Source organism: Thalassophryne amazonica, chromosome 2 (genome assembly GCF_902500255.1).
Source record: "Thalassophryne amazonica chromosome 2, fThaAma1.1, whole genome shotgun sequence".
NCBI lineage: Eukaryota > Metazoa > Chordata > Actinopteri > Batrachoidiformes > Batrachoididae > Thalassophryne > Thalassophryne amazonica.
The window spans coordinates 18,239,456-18,256,921 of NC_047104.1; the positions used below are offsets into that span (position 1 = coordinate 18,239,456).

Genomic DNA, 17,466 nt, shown 5'->3' on the forward strand with positions numbered 1-17,466 from the left:
GAGTTATTTTCATTAGTTACTTCATCCAAACCATCAACATGTTTATTAGACCCCATTCCTACCAGGCTGCTCAAGGAAGCCCTACCATTATTTAATGCTTCGATCTTAAATATGATCAATCTATCTTTGTTAGTTGGCTATGTACCACAGGCTTTTAAGGTGGCAGTAATTAAACCATTACTTAAAAAGCCATCACTTGACCCAGCTATCTTAGCTAATTATAGGCCAATCTCCAACCTTCCTTTTCTCTCAAAAATTCTTGAAAGGGTAGTTGTAAAACGGCTAACTGATCATCTGCAGAGGAATGGTCTATTTGAAGAGTTTCAGTCAGGTTTTAGAATTCATCATAGTACAGAAACAGCATTAGTGAAGGTTACAAATGATCTTCTTATGGCCTCGGACAGTGGACTCATCTCTGTGCTTGTTCTGTTAGACCTCAGTGCTGCTTTTGATACTGTTGACCATAAAATTTTATTACAGAGATTAGAGCATGCCATAGGTATTAAAGGCACTGCGCTGCGGTGGTTTGAATCATATTTGTCTAATAGATTACAATTTGTTCATGTAAATGGGGAATCTTCTTCACAGACTAAAGTTAATTATGGAGTTCCACAAGGTTCTGTGCTAGGACCAATTTTATTCACTTTATACATGCTTCCCTTAGGCAGTATTATTAGACGGTATTGCTTAAATTTTCATTGTTACGCAGATGATACCCAGCTTTATCTATCCATGAAGCCAGAGGACACACACCAATTAGCTAAACTGCAGGATTGTCTTACAGACATAAAGACATGGATGACCTCTAATTTCCTGCTTTTAAACTCAGATAAAACTGAAGTTATTGTACTTGGCCCCACAAATCTTAGAAACATGTGGATGGCATTACCCTGACCTCTAGTAATACTGTGAGAAATCTTGGAGTCATTTTTGATCAGGATATGTCATTCAAAGCGCATATTAAACAAATATGTAGGACTGCTTTTTTGCATTTACGCAATATCTCTAAAATCAGAAAGGTCTTGTCTCAGAGTGATGCTGAAAAACTAATTCATGCATTTATTTCCTCTAGGCTGGACTATTGTAATTCATTATTATCAGGTTGTCCTAAAAGTTCCCTAAAAAGCCTTCAGTTAATTCAAAATGCTGCAGCTAGAGTACTGACGGGGACTAGAAGGAGAGAGCATATCTCACCCATATTGGCCTCTCTTCATTGGCTTCCTGTTAATTCTAGAATAGAATTAAAAATTCTTCTTCTTACTTATAAGGTTTTGAATAATCAGGTCCCATCTTATCTTAGGGACCTCGTAGTACCATATCACCCCAATAGAGCGCTTCGCTCTCAGACTGCAGGCTTACTTGTAGTTCCTAGGGTTTGTAAGAGTAGAATGGGAGGCAGAGCCTTCAGCTTTCAGGCTCCTCTCCTGTAGAACCAGCTCCCAATTCAGATCAGGGAGACAGACACCCTCTCTACTTTTAAGATTAGGCTTAAAACTTTCCTTTTTGCTAAAGCTTATAGTTAGGGCTGGATCAGGTGACCCTGAACCATCCCTTAGTTATGCTGCTATAGACGTAGACTGCTGGGGGGTTCCCATGATGCACTGTTTCTTTCTCTTTTTGCTCTGTATGCACCACTCTGCATTTAATCATTAGTGATCGATCTCTGCTCCCCTCCACAGCATGTCTTTTTCCTGGTTCTCTCCCTCAGCCCCAACCAGTCCCAGCAGAAGACTGCCCCTCCCTGAGCCTGGTTCTGCTGGAGGTTTCTTCCTGTTAAAAGGGAGTTTTTCCTTCCCACTGTAGCCAAGTGCTTGCTCACAGGGGGTCGTTTTGACCGTTGGGGTTTTACATCATTATTGTATGGCCTTGCCTTACAATATAAAGCGCCTTGGGGCAACTGTTTGTTGTGATTTGGCGCTATATAAAAAAATTGATTGATTGATTGACTCATCAGACCACAGCACACTTTTCCACTTTGTTTCTTCACTTCTGTTTCTTTGTTTCTGAACATGCTGGATGTGGAGGTCCTGGGCTGGTGTGGTTACACGTGGTCTGCGGTTGTGAGGCTGGTTGGATGTACTGCCAAATTCTCTGAAACACCTTTGGAGACGGCTTATGGTAGAGAAATGAACATTCAATACACGAGCAACAGCTCTGGTTGACATTCCTGCTGTCAGCATGCCAATTGCACGCTCCCTCAAATCTTGCGACATCTGTGGCATTGTGCTGTGTGATAAAACTGCACCTTTCAGAGTGGCCTTTTATTGTGGGCAGTCTAAGGCACTAATCATGGTGTCTAATCAGCATCTTGATATGGCACACCTGTGAGGTGGGATGGATTATCTCAGAAAAGGAGAAGTGCTCACTATCACAGATTTAGACTGGTTTGTGAACAATATTTGAGGGAAATGGTGATATTGTGTATGTGGAAAAAGGTTTAGATCTTTGAGTTCATCTCATACAAAATGGGAGCAAAACCAAAAGTGTTGCGTTTATATTTTTGTTGAGTGTACTACTGTCCCAGCTTTTTTTGAAACATGTTGCAGGCATCCATTTCAAAATTAGCAAATATTTGCCCAAAAACAATAAAGTTTATCAGTTTAAACATTAAATATCTTGTCTTTGTGGTGTATTCAATTGAATATAGGTTGAAGAGGATTTGCAAGTCATTGTATTCTGTTTTTATTTACATTTTACACAACGTCCCAACTTCATTGGAATTGGGGTTGTACAATTCAAAAATTTTCTGGCGGTGTTTCTGTGATTGTATTTGATCTGTCACAGCTTATTTCTCTCTGAGGTAAATTGCAGACAACACTGTTTTATTTATTTATTTTCCTATGTGGTAATGTCTCCGTTGACACCAGCAAACAGCGTTATGTACTGTTTCTGATCCTTGTGTGTTTGTGTGATTTGTGCAGGACGTGGGCACAGACGATTCCAGGTCGTGTGGAGTTCTTTTCCAGTGAGGGTTCAGACACCTCCATACCCATTCCAATAGTCGCTCTGAGGAACGTGGACGACTCCTATCCACCCCAGAAGAAGTCCTTCATGATGCTCAAATACATGCACGACCACTACTTGGACAAATATGAGTGGTTCATGAGGGCGGACGATGACGTCTACATTAAAAGTGAAAAGCTGGAAATCTTTCTGCGCAGCCTGAACAGCAGCGAAGCAATCTTCCTGGGACAGACGGGCATGGGAGCCCGGGACGAGCTCGGGAAACTGGCTCTGGAGCCTGGGGAAAATTTCTGCATGGGGGGGCCAGGGGTCATCATGAGCCGGGAAGTTCTCAAGAGAATGGTTCCCCACATCCGGGAGTGCCTACAGGAGATGTATACCACCCATGAAGATGTGGAGGTGGGCCGCTGTGTCCGGAGATTTGCAGGGGTCCAGTGTGTCTGGTCTTATGAGGTAAGACATCCTGGGCCATGTTTGTTTCCTTAACCCCAGAACCAACATGTTTTAGGCAAGACCACGGCTGAGTTCAAGACTAATCTATTACTTTTGGAATTTCTTTCAAACTGTTTACAGTGCAAATGTGCTGAACATTTTAACATCATTCATCATGCTCCTCACTCCAAAAACACTCTACAGTTGTGTTGTAGACTTTAGACTTTGTTAAATACCATTCAGGATGTAACAATTTGAGGAATTTTGTAGAAACATAGGTGGAATCTCAAGCAGCCATGAGTTAAGTGATGTAACATCCAGACAGAAGGACTGATAGGGCATTTTCAGCTTCCCAGTTGGAATTGACGTTTTCAAAGATGTTGCATATAGTGGAGTAATAGATAATAGTTGATCCATAAGGCCGCTCCTCCCTCCCCCCTAGGGTTTGGCACATGTGAGCTGTGGATTAATCGCAAAGTACAATCAATCAATCAATTTTTTTATATAGCGCCAAATCACAACAAACAGTTGCCCCAAGGCGCTTTATATTGTAAGGCAAGGCCATACAATAATTATGTAAAACCCCAACGGTCAGAACGACCCCCTGTGAGCAAGCACTTGGCTACAGTGGGAAGGAAAAACTCCCTTTTAACAGGAAGAAACCTCCAGCAGAACCAGGCTCAGGGAGGGGCAGTCATCTGCTGGGACTAGTTGGGGCTGAGGGAGAGAACCAGGAAAAAGACATGCTGTGGAGGGGAGCAGAGATCGATCACTAATGATTAAATGCAGAGTGGTGCATACAGAGCAAAAAGCGAAAGAAACAATGCATCATGGGAACCCCCCAGCAGTCTACGTCTATAGCAGCATAACTAAGGGATGGTTCAGGGTCACCTGATCCAGCCCTAACTATAAGCTTTAGCAAAAAGGAAAGTTTTAAGCCTAATCTTAAAAGTAGAGAGGGTGTCTGTCTCCCTGATCCGAATTGGGAGCTGGTTCCACAGGAGAGGAGCCTGAAAGCTGAAGGCTCTGCCTCCCATTCTACTCTTAAAACCCTAGGAACTACAAGTAAGCCTGCAGTCTGAGAGCGAAGCGCTCTATTGGGGTGATATGGTACTACGAGGTCCCTAAGATAAGATGGGACCTGATTATTCAAAACCTTATAAGTAAGAAGAAGAATTTTTAATTCTATTCTAGAATTAACAGGAAGCCAATGAAGAGAGGCCAATATGGGTGAGATATGCTCTCTCCTTCTAGTCCCCGTCAGTACTCTAGCTGCAGCATTTTGAATTAACTGAAGGCTTTTTAGGGAACTTTTAGGACAACCTGATAATAATGAATTACAATAGTCCAGCCTAGAGGAAATAAATGCATGAATTAGTTTTTCAGCATCACTCTGAGACAAGACCTTTCTGATTTTAGAGATATTGCGTAAATGCAAAAAAGCAGTCCTACATATTTGTTTAATATGCGCTTTGAATGACATATCCTGATCAAAAATGACTCCAAGATTTCTCACAGTATTACTAGAGCTCAGGGTAATGCCATCCAGAGTAAGGATCTGGTTAGACACCATGTTTCTAAGATTTGGATTTAGAGTTTAGGTAGCTACTCTGCACTGTGTTGGTATATGGCATTAGAGAACATAAAGAAGGAATCATATCCTTAAACCTAGTTACAGCGCTTTCTGAAAGACTTCTAGTGTAATGAAACTTATTCCCCACTGCTGGGTAGTCCATCAGAGTAAATGTAAATGTTATTAAGAAATGATCAGACAGAAGGGAGTTTTCAGGGAATACTGTTAAGTCTTCTATTTCCAAACCATAAGTCAGAACAAGATCTAAGATATGATTAAAGTGGTGGGTGGACTCATTTACTTTTTGAGCAAAGCCAATAGAGTCTAATAATAGATTAAATGCAGTGTTGAGGCTGTCATTCTCAGCATCTGTGTGGATGTTAAAATCGCCCACTATAATTATCTTATCTGAGCTAAGCACTAAGTCAGACAAAAGGTCTGAAAATTCACAGAGAAACTCACAGTAACGACCAGGTGGACGATAGATAATAACAAATAAAACTGTTTTTTGGGACTTCCAATTTGGATGGACAAGACTAAGAGTCAAGTTTTCAAATGAATTAAAGCTCTGTCTGGGTTTTTGATTAATTAATAAGCTGGAATGGAAGATTGCTGCTAATCCTCCGCCCCGGCCCGTGCTACGAGCATTCTGACAGTTAGTGTGACTCGGGGGTGTTGACTCATTTAAACTAACATATTCATCCTGCTGTAACCAGGTTTCTGTAAGGCAGAATAAATCAATATGTTGATCAATTATTATACAGTGGGGGAATAAGTATTTTTCCCACCTACAAAGAATGGAGAGGTCTGTAATTTTTATCGTAGGTACACTTCAGCTGTGAGAGACAGAATCTAAAAAAAAAATCCAGAAAATCTCTTACACCCAAAGTTGGAAAAGGGGTGGGATGGGGTGGGGAGGCTAAACATTTATATGAACTAGTGATGCGCACAGCAAAAGGAGTGGCCAGGTCGACCTTAATTTCTCCGCTAAACGAGTTCTTGGCGGTCCACACCTTGTAGGGCTTCAGCAGGTCTTCGTCTCCATGCCACATGTCTGCAACATCGCCACAGCAGTCTTTGAAGTACCGCGCTCATTAGAGAGTTAGCTATACTGAGGAAGCTAAGCTAGCATGGCAACATAGCAAATTAACAGCTCAGTACGTACATGGAAATGAGTGACAAGCTGCTTGAGAGCAATCCCACTGCTGCCACCAGTGTAACCGAGTCAGTGAGGGTTCATTGCAGGCATGTTGAGCATTAAAACACGGGACAACCAAAGACCGTTTGAGCGCAGCAAAACGGCTGGCAACTTTTATCCGTGCCCCTGTGCCAACTACACACACGTGCAGGCAGGGACACATCGCCTCGCACCTCCCGGTCTGCTGCAACACAGACATGCCAAAAGTAACCCCCATACAACATAATGATAAACAAAAGCAAGCATCAGAAAGTCTGTTTATATTAACAAAAAAAAAAAAAAATATGGGCAGGCATCGGCCCACCAGGAAAAACTCTTAATGGCCAATCCACCTCTGGCGAGAACTCTGTGTGTTTGGGGGGGGCATGGCTGGTGGCATAATCGGGACATTGAATAACTGCATAGTGCAGTCTGCAATGTCACCACAAGACAGCACTAAAGCCCACATACTGTAGCTTTAAAAACAAGTTGAGGTCTCTAATTTTATTTGCCTTAATGAATACATTAATCACACTGCACATCCTATGCTGTAAAGGGCTGTTCACACCTGAAGCGTCAGCCACAGCAGAAGCGTTGCGGATCAGTCTAAAAAGCATCATTTTCAATGAGACGCTTTACGTTTTTGATGCGACACTTGACAGGGCCGCACTGTGCACAGGTCTGCACCATGCACAGGTCTGCATGTGAGCGACGCACTATAAACCCTTTGTGCCTTTCATCACACTTAAGATCACATCAATCAAAGATGCTGACATTACTAATAAAATAACAAAGGGTCACCTGTGCATGCTAGTCCTGGGCTGTGACCTTTGACCTATGTTGTTGTGTTTAGTGCTGTGATGTCTGCAGGACAGAGTCTTGTTTTGTTTGGACATTAAAGTGGCTCTCATTGAGCTCTGACTTTCTGCCATGTGTGCCTTATTGCATCTCCGTCTGTGCTTTTTTGAGTCATGAAATGACTGACGGTTCTGCTTATAGTGCCACCGCTGGATGGAGGTGATGCCAAAAAAAGGAAGCGGTGCCTGGAGCTGTGGTGAAGACGTTTTGTTGTCACTTGTTTGCTTGCCCGGTCGGTGCCTGCTGGAACGCGTGCCATTCAGTTGTTGTCAAGACTTGTGCTAGTGTCACCTTTGAAGGCTGCTGGAAAAGACAATAAACCCAACCAGATCACTGCATCACACTTATACCATGCTGCGACACCCCCCCCACCACCACACACTTGTAACAGAGTCAGAAGAAACTCTTCTGAATGTTGTGTGTTTGTCGTGGCTGAGTTAATTCCCGTGAGCGTCTCATGAGACGTGCCCAGACATGACAGTGTCACTGACGCATCTGCTGCTCACCGGAATCAACGCTCTTTGAAGGTGAAGCAAATAAACGTGTGAGATGACAGGAAGTGTGACCTCGGAGTGATGAAAGACTTTTTTTTTTCCATCATCTGAAACAGGTTGTGGTGAGAAATGCAGTGTTCAGCTTCTGTTTTTAACCAGCAGCTCGGACTGAGTGTAAAGTGAGACCATGTTGAGACGCTGCAGTCACATTTTATCTTCCTGAGCATGCCGTTATTCTTCAGTTTGATCTCCAGAAAATACTGTAAGTTGTAAATGTACTGCATTTTTATATAGCTTTTCCATCGGCAGCAGACACTCAGAGATTTGCAATGATACCTCACATTCACCCGTTCATGTGCGCGCGCGCACTCACACACACACACACACACACACACACACACACACACACACACACACACACACACACTGATGTCAGCGTTCCATTCATCTGCACATAAGGACATGCAGTTGTGCTCAAAGGTTTACATACCCTGGCAGAATTTTTGCTTTTTTGGCCATTTTTAAGAGAATATGAATGACAACACAAAAACTTTTTTTCACTCATGGTTAGTGGTTGGGTGAAGCCATTTATTGTCAAACAACTGTTTCCTCTTTTTAAATCAAAATGACAAGAGAACTACCCAAATGAACCTGATCAAAAGTTTACATACCCCTGTTCTTAATACTGTTTATTGCGCCTTTACCATCAACAACAGCTTGGAGTCTTTTGTGATAGTTGTGGACGAGGCTCTCTGATGGGAAAGCTGCCACTGAATATGTCTTGGACTTTATTTACATCAATTACAAAGAAATACAAACAATATGGCACTCTGTGTTAAATCTGCATGGTAGACGCAAAAACTGAGTGACTGTGCAAGAAGAAGAGTGAGGGAAGCCACCAAGACACCCAGACAACCCAGAAGAAGTTATAGGCTTACGTGGCTGTGATTGAAGAAAGTATGCACAGTGCAAGCTTTGCATTTTGTATCACCAGTTATCCGTCTTCATGATGAAGTGGTATAGAGGAGGATTTTCTTAAAAAGAAGACCTGAAAGTTTAGCTACAAATTGCCAGAAGTTTCATCTGAGATGCAAGCCTGGATTTGATCTGTTTTGGTGAAAGAAAATCCTTCTCTGCTCTACTCCACTATGAAGCTAAGTAGTGATGCAAAATGCAAAGTAAAAAAAAAAAAATCCACCCTCCCTCATCACTTTTTTCTGATGTCAAGAACGATAAACTTTTTTTAATGGCGCCTTAAAAAAAAGAAGCAGCAGCTCATGCTGCCTGTCTGTGTCCTCGGACAGGGATCAAATTCATATCTAATCTAACTTCTTTAATCCATTAAATGATCGTTTTCTGGCTACTCATGATGTTGTGTCTCTCTGGTGTTACTGGAGCAGAAGGTGCTCTGACTCACCTCTAACCTTTTTGAAGAAGAGAACAAGGGTCTTCGAGGATTTAAGGATTCTTTGTCATCCCATATATGCTTCCACATGACAATATGAAATTAGGTTTCAAAAGATCCCGGGGTTAAATAAAGTAGGCTAGGGAATATAACAAGAACAAAATTAAAAAGCACTACAACTGTATCTAACAGCATCACAGAAATATTGTGCAAAATACAGGTGTGCAAAAGGCCAAGGTGTTGTGCAAGCAAGATATTAGCAGGTATTTACCTGTCCAATGTAGTATAGTTCATCTTAATATACAGAACATGTCCATACATATGGTGAAATTTGTCCTTAGCACTTATGCACTCTGTTTCTGTCAGGAGGCACGTGGTTCTCAATATGTCCGGGCTTCCTCAGGCTAAACCTGAACACAAGAAGTTGGTCTTGTAGTTCTTGAAACAATGTTTTATCACACAGGCAGATCTCAAGTCTATTTCCCAACATAACATCTCAGCATCTCATCACCCGCCACCCCATCGTCGCTGTCTGTTGTCTTAAGTGGCTGAGTAGTCAGTGCGCTTGGTTTCAAATAAACGGGTGAATGTGAGGTGTCAATGCAAAGTTCCCGGATCAAACCCCACCCCTGCCCATTTCTCCATGTAATGTGGAGTTGGATCAGGAAGTGCATCCGGTGTAAAACGTCTGCCAAATCAATATGCAGATCCATCTTGCATCTCCTGTGGCGATCCTGATTGAAAATAAGGGAGCAGCGAAAGGGACTTACTTTTTATTAATGTGGAAAAGACATGTTGTGTTAGTGACATTTAAGTGTATTATGTCTTAGTTGTCTTTCCACAGGCATCGAAGTACTGAAATGGTGTGTGTGTGTGTGTGTGTGTTTTTATATATATATATATATATATATATATATATATATATATATATATATATATATATATATATTTACCGTATTCGCGTATCTGAGGGCCCATGGTCATGCATATAAGCCCACCCCCTTTTTTTGAAGAAACTTGGTTAAACGCACAACCAAAATAAAATTGTTTAAAGTTTATTAAACACCCACCTAAAATAAATACATTTTATCAATCAAAAATGTTCGATACCAGTACCAATTTCGATACCGGTTCCTGAACAATACTTTTTCAGTACCAATTTTATGAGATCAATTCTAACAAAAAGAAAATTACATTACACATAGTACAGATCTTGAGTTTTATTTTTCAGCTTTGGTAATTATCCACTCCAAGCAGTTTTCTTAAAGAAAAAAATAAGCAACAAATAATTTCCAGTGCAGAAGAACACTTGAAAACACTCTGTAGTTTTTATCAAAAGCATTTCCTTTCAATGTCTCTCTATAGAATCTGAGCTGAGCTCAGCTGGCTGCTGCACATCGGCGCAGAATGTCTCATTTTGGGAGGAAAAAAACATTTGATCAATTGCAGTTTATTGTTTTTATTATAATGTTTGGAAAGAGGTGTCATTTGATTTAAACGGCGATTCGCTTTGAAATTATTAATTCAGACAGGACTGTATCTTTCTAATGTGACTCACTCGGCAGAGAGCCACACAGCGTTTGGAGCTATTTGAACGGAATGTTTCTCTCTTGCAACTAGTCCTGGTTCGGGGGGGGGGGGTGTTTGTGTACATTTCTCTTTTACAGCCAAACTTGGTATTTTTATTTTACATATGATGATGAGAGGTTTCAAAAAAACTTGGTGAACCTTTTCATACCCGGTACGTTTTTTTTCTCTACAGTCCAATATGTGATCAAGGTTGAGTGACAAAAATGACAAAATTCAGTTTTAATGGACTGACAAACTAGGAAATTATCTTAAATTAAAAAAATAACTTTATTCAGCATCTTTACACATACCTTAAACATTTTCAGCATGTTTCAATGTCCTCCTTCATTTTTTTTTTGCACGAAAAACAGACATTTTTGGCTAATTTTGGTGAAAAAAATCACTTTCAGTTTGAAAGTCACTCAAAGTTTGGTGACTTCCTACAAATTTATTTTCAATGATAAGGGGCCCAAAATTGGTCAAAAACATCTTTTTGTGGTTCTTTAGTGAAAAAGTAATTCAGATTTAGTTTCCCATGCTGTGTAGGGTGACAGAGGGGTCAATATAAACAAAGATCACCCCTACCCCCAAAAAGCCGATTTTACCATATTCACTCATAAAGCTGTAAGTCAACAAATAATTGCAATAGGAGGTTATTTTTGGACTCTAGATATAGGTTTTTCACATCAAGGGATTAAATGGCATTACTTTCAGCCTTATTAGATGTTACCCGATTTGCATAGTTTCCAGTATATTATTGGCAATATTGGATTGTTCTTAGCAAGAAGAGGCAGAAGTCTTTTTTTTTGCATTCCCAAGGGGTTCATACACCTGTTTTTTTTTGTTTTTTTTTGGTGCTTTATTGCAATGACAGAATTTAACACATTCAGCTTCAGCCGACCTGCAGAGACATGTTGACCTTGCACACTTAGCACATGAACAGACAACTGTCCAGTGTGGTTCTAGGGCTTTCCATGATGTGTCAGGTATATATTCATCTCCTTCACAGCCTGTTTGGTCGTCTTCTGTGGCTTGTTGTGGATAGCTTTCATTGTTTTCAGTTTTACACGATGAATGCAATCACTGATTCAAATAGTTTTCTGGATAAACCTCTCTTTACTGAATGTCAGGTACCTTTCTTTCCCTTTCTGGACTGCATTAAGCAAGTGATTTCTTATGTCATCGGTCATGACCTCTTTAGTTAGTTACAAAGTTGTATAGTTTTGTGCATGCACCAGCAGCAAAAGGACTTCCTTTTTCTTCAATGAATTTGATCATCTTCTGGTTGAATAAAGTTATTTTTTAAATCTAAGATAATTTCCTACAACCCCTGGCAATAATTATGGAATCACCGGCCTCTGAGGATGTTCATTCAGTTGTTTAATTTTGTAGAAAAAAAAGCAGATCACAGACATGACACAAAACTATTTGAAATGGCAACTTTCTGGCTTTAAGAAACTCTATAAGAAATCAGGAAAAATAATTGTGGCAGTCAGTAACGGTTACTTTTTTAGACCAAGCAGACCCCCCCCCCCCCAGAGCCTATACTAAACAAGACAGGAGTCCCAGTTAGTGACTTAAATCCACAAAAAAGTGAACCACGATTGACATATTTTAATGCTTCTGAGAGGGGTTAAGAAGCGGATTTGCCGCTTCTGAAAGGTAGCGAAGCAAAGAACTGAAGCAGCGGGTCGGAACAGTGCTTCATTGCTTCAAAACGATGCACGTATTAAGTTGCAGTTGAAGCGGAGTTGGGAATGGAGATTTTGAATCAGGCTGCTCGTGCTCTATAACATCCACAGGTGGACTTGAATGCTGAGAGGAGGATGGCTGTGGACCACTCTTCCTGCACACGATTAACCTCTGGGTTCCAAAACTTGGCACCGAAAGATGAGGCATGTTTCGATACTCGGTACTGCTGAAGCATTTTGGTCGGTGCCACAAAAGAACCGACGTTCGGTACCCAGCCCTATCCATGGGTATTTACAGTACATATGACCCAGGGGAAGAAGCTGTTTGTTAGCCTGCTGGTGTGGATCTTTGTTGACCTGTAGCATCTCACGGAGGGCAACAGGGCAAACAGTAGGTAGGCAGGGTGTGAGAAAGGGTGACTATAAAGTGAGTATTGGCAAAACAGGTTATCATTTTCATGTTGAGGTGGCAGGGGGTGTTGTCAGCAGCTGCTGAAAGTAACTGATAAAGTAACTAGTAATCTAACTTAGTTACTTTTAAAACTGAGTAATCAGTAAAGTAACTAAGTTACTTTTTCAGTGTCCAGAGATCTAGTATCCACCATGCACAGATTGTATTAATGTCCAGAGATCAAGGATCCTGTGACCAATTTCATATTTATTTACTTTAAGACTCAATAAAATATTATTGACATAGAAAACCTGTAAAATCTACTTTTAGTACACGGAACATTTACAGGCGGTATTGATAAGGGAATCAATAAGGAATCAGCTCAATAAGCAGAATCGATAATGGCATCAGTATCAATAAAATGTTATCAATAGCGTTGGGCTTGAGACCAGAGGATTGGGAGCAGCTAAAAGTACAGCAACAACTTGAGACCAGCTTGACTGGAAAATCACTAAGGGCCCTTGAGCAGGGTCCTTAATCCCCTAGTTGCTCCCCGTGTGTAGTGAACACCTTGCATGGCAGCACCCTGACATTGGTGTAAATGGCGAATGGACTGCATTTATATAGTGCTTGTCCATCTCCATCAGACGCTCAAAACGCTTTACAAATAATGCCTCGCATTCACCCTGATGTGGTTGTGTGAATGGGTGAATGTGAGGCATAATTGTAAAGCACTTTCTGCATCTGATGTAGATGGAAAAGCGATATATAAATGCAGTCCCAGGGGTAGAGAAATTTTTGACATATCTAGTAGATATTTTCCCCTGCTAGACAGATTAGCTTTTCGTCCTGGTTATACCAAATAATGAACGACGAATAATGAGTCAGGTAGTGTGTTTTTTGGAACTAGTGGAGTTATTTAAGAAACATGGGAGAGTAGTGGCTCTTAGAGACACATTATTCAGCTAACGAGGCTCATCTCTGTGTGTGGCGCTAATTTCAAGATCCAAAATTCAAAATTTAGCAAAAATAGCGTGGGACGGTTTGTGTACGAGGTACTACAAGGACAAACGAAGATGTTAGTGGCGAGTACGAGGCTGTTAGAGGCCTATTATCTAAGTTCCTGGCAGCTATAAGGACAGGACAGGCTATGTGCAGCAGAGCAGGTTCCACTCTGAGAAAGCCCTCGTGGCCACGTTTTTTTTTTACATAACATCATGTGACCATTCAAAATGGCAGCCCCCTTTGGTTTTAGGGGTTCTCATGGCGGATGAGGCAGCTGGCCTAGGAGTTATTTATTTATTTTTCTGTTCATCACCTGATGTTTGGTATTACACATGGTAGAGGGTGAAAAAGAGTCTTCCTTTGAGGAACATTATGTTTTTAAACATTTCAGTAACTTCTTTGTAATTTGTTGTTGATGCTCCTCAAAGATTCAGCTTTTTATAGATTCTACTTTTGTACCAAATCATGACTTTGTTTCAACATCTCTTTGAGGTGTCATCTTGCTATGTGGGAGAACGTTGGTGCTCAGTGTCTAGTTAAGACTTCGTATTACAGATCTAGAGTCAGTTATTGATGAAGATAGAAACCCCACAATTAATGAAAAGCTTGCTGCACCGCATGAACCACAGCCGCCTACAAGAAAGTTAAATTTTGCAGCGGTGTCGCCAAAGTGTTGAGTCCTGCCACAGTGGCCAATCTGTGGTGAGCCTTGTGTATTTTCAGATATCCTGTGGTCGCTGCCCTATGTGCTGCAACTGTCTCTGGAGCCATGGTTTTGCATTGCACTAAAAGTAGGCCCTGTGAATGGGCCAAAAAAGCATTTACAGTCATGCTTCACAGTTAAACTGTGAACCATGCTGTGATCACTCCCCTCCACAGCATGTCTTTTTCCTGGTTCTCTCCCTCAGCCCCAACCAGTCCCAGCAGAGGATTGCCCCTCCCTGAGCCTGGTTCTGCTGGAGGTTTCTTCCTGTTAAAAGGGAGTTTTTCCTTCCCACTGTCGCCAAGTGCTTGCTCACAGGGGGTCGTTTTGACCGTTGGGGTTTTTACATAATTAATTGTATGGCCTTGCCTTACAATATAAAGCGCCTTGGGGCAACTGTTTGTTGTGATTTGGCGCTATATAAATAAAATTGATTTGATTTGATTTAAACATGAATGTGGTCGGCCAGGGGATGAAAACGCTGTCTGTGTCTGGCTACCAAGGAAGTAAAATGATGTGCAGCATTGTAACACTGACAGAGGACCTTCAGTTCATGAGATTAAGGAACTTGGATTCATGTGATTATTACCAGTGATTATCTCAGTGATATTTTTTTTTCCTTCCCCATCTAGGTGTCATTTCAGTCATATTTCATTCCACCGACTTCTTCTCTCTGTAAAACAATCTGTAGAAATTGCCTCAAATTTTACTAATCCCATGCAAATAAACATGAATGTAAATATAGTATAGTAATATACTATAATATTAATATAATAATATAGTAACATGAATGTAAATAAAGGCCTTGCCCCTATTGCTCCCGGTGTGTAGTGAGCGCCTTGTATGGCAGCACCCTGATATCGGGGTGAATGTGAGGCATAATTGTAAAGCACTTTGAGCGTCTGATGTAGATGGAAAATCGCTATATAAATGCAGTCCATTTACCATTTAGTTTATCTTAAATGTGGAAGTGCTTGCATTCGGAAGATAATCCAGATGTCATCAGATATTTGATGTTCACACGTGTTTGCACAGAACTTCACATGCTATGACTAGAGTCTGAAACTATCAAACTGTTTGCAAATCTGCAATGTACATCTTAGGCTGTGTTCAGATGATCCAAATCTGATTTAAAGCATATCTGGTCCAAATCCGAGCTCACTGATTGTCTGTCCACATTATACATACCAAGTGACCAGATCTAATATGCGTTCTTACTGCAGTCTTCATCTGCTGTCTAATCCACATTAGTTGCTACAGTAATGAAAGTCACCCACGTGATGCAAAAACAGTCACATGACTGCAGTCCAGTGTGGGAATGCTGTAGCTACAGAGCTCTTACTCACGGGATTGGGATTTTAATCAAAGCAGTTTCTTTATATGCATTTGTCTAATTTCTGTTTTTAAGTTTATATGTTACAGAACCACACAAGGTGTGCTGTCAGGTGACAGTCTAATCAGCCAAATGAGGTATTAGGGGAAAAATGTGTGTGTATCCAAAAAAAGTCCAAACTGAATGGGCACAGTAAAAGTTGCATCCAAACAGTCACACAAAATGACGTGTGAAAGGCAAATGATGTGGACAGACTGAACAGCATCTGAAAATACTGATGTAAAACCAAGTGCGTGTGTGGTGCTCGTGTGTTTGACATGAGGTGCAGTGTGTTTCGGGCGTAAGGAGTCAGCAGAATGTTATTAGTTTGGGCTAGGGCTGCAGCTGTCGATTAATTTAGTAATCGAGTATTCTGGCGATTAATCGAGTAATCAGATAAAAAGTACTTTTGTGTTTTTAAACATCAGTAGTCCAGGGATCTTCCTAAACAATGGCACAATGTTGCTGTGCCAAAGTCTTGACATTTTGCTGAAATGGCAAAGGGATGTGGCTTTCTGTTGTTTTTTCCCCCCATCTTATAAAATTTAACCATTTTGAGTTTTTATTTTTTATTTTTAAGGGTTGGTGAACTGGGTCCCTATGTGATTTTTTTTATTTTTTTTTTTTATCCCTCTTTCTCTGCAATTCAGCAGATGCATTTCAGCTGGAGGTTGAACATGCAAGCCTTGCAGTCACTGTTTTTTTTTTTTAGTTACCGTGTTTGTGAAGCGTTGTGTGTTGCCCAAAAAAAAGGTGAAAATTAAAAAGCGAAACACTCAGTGCAAGTCTGAACAAAAACGGACAGCAACCTGCTTCGACACTGGGTACTCGGCCGTCAGCCCTTACCAAAAAGTAGTATATGCAAGTATGCTTCTAGTTTACTTTTTATATACTTATCAGTACTATTTTTGGTAAGGGAGGTCAATAGTCACTCACCATGTTGAGCAGACCGTGTGTTTTTTAAAAATGGACAAACACACTGCTTCACTTTAAATGTGCAGTAAGTCTATTTCAGATGATCAGTATGAACCCTCTTTCTCTTAAAAGGCTTTATTTTACTCTGTGTTACATTGGAAAGCGGTAGCTTTAAGGGCTAAATTATTAGCTGTTACACAGCCTGAGCGCATGCTCTAGTCTTCTTCTATTTTTCTGGGGATGTTACAGCGCCACACACAGGCCTGGCATATGTGCTACAACGTTAAACGAAGCTTCGAGGCACAGAATTTGCCTCGATCATTTTTTTTGTAATCAAACTATTTGAGTAATCGTTTCAGCCCTAGGCTTTTGTGTACATATGCATGCCTGCAGCCGGTTCTTTGTGCTTATTAACCTTTGAGAATTTATTTTGCTCTGCCAACTACACTGAGCATTTTATACACTGAGCATATAGCATTTTAACCATTGTCCCAGAAATGCTTCGTCAGGGCTGTGAAAACTCCGCGGATTTCATCATGGGGGGGAGGGGGGGTAGTGTTGTACTCTTTAATCATGATCATTACCTAGTTTTTAAATGCTAAAATCGCAAAGTGTTCTTTTTTTACGACATCATGCAAGTTTAATAAGTCTGCGGACACTGATCTGTGTGTTACAGATACATATCAGTTTCCTCGGATCCGCGGAGATTCGCTGAGGAAAAATGCCACTCAAAGCCTTGCTGTTACTACAGTTGTTGTCAAGCGGGACTGGTTGGTTGCTGCGGTGACGCTCTGTGGCTCCTGTGCGAAGCTTAGCTAAACGTAGCATGTGGACATCGCACACGTTTAGAACTTTCAAGTTTTTAAAAGAAGAATTTTGCAGCATGTCTGTGTCACGGAGCGACATCAGACAGAGAG

At 41.0% G+C, this 17,466-nt stretch overlaps 1 protein-coding gene across 1 annotated transcript in view; it reads left to right on the plus strand.

Moving 5' to 3' along the window:
• LOC117522548 (chondroitin sulfate synthase 1-like) overlaps positions 1-17,466 on the plus strand; it is a 138,528-nt gene that overhangs the window by 16,119 nt on the left and 104,943 nt on the right. Inside the window, exon 2 of the mRNA XM_034183989.1 lies at positions 2,922-3,417. Coding sequence (XP_034039880.1) covers positions 2,922-3,417 — 496 coding nt within the window. The remainder of the gene's footprint in view (positions 1-2,921; positions 3,418-17,466) is intronic.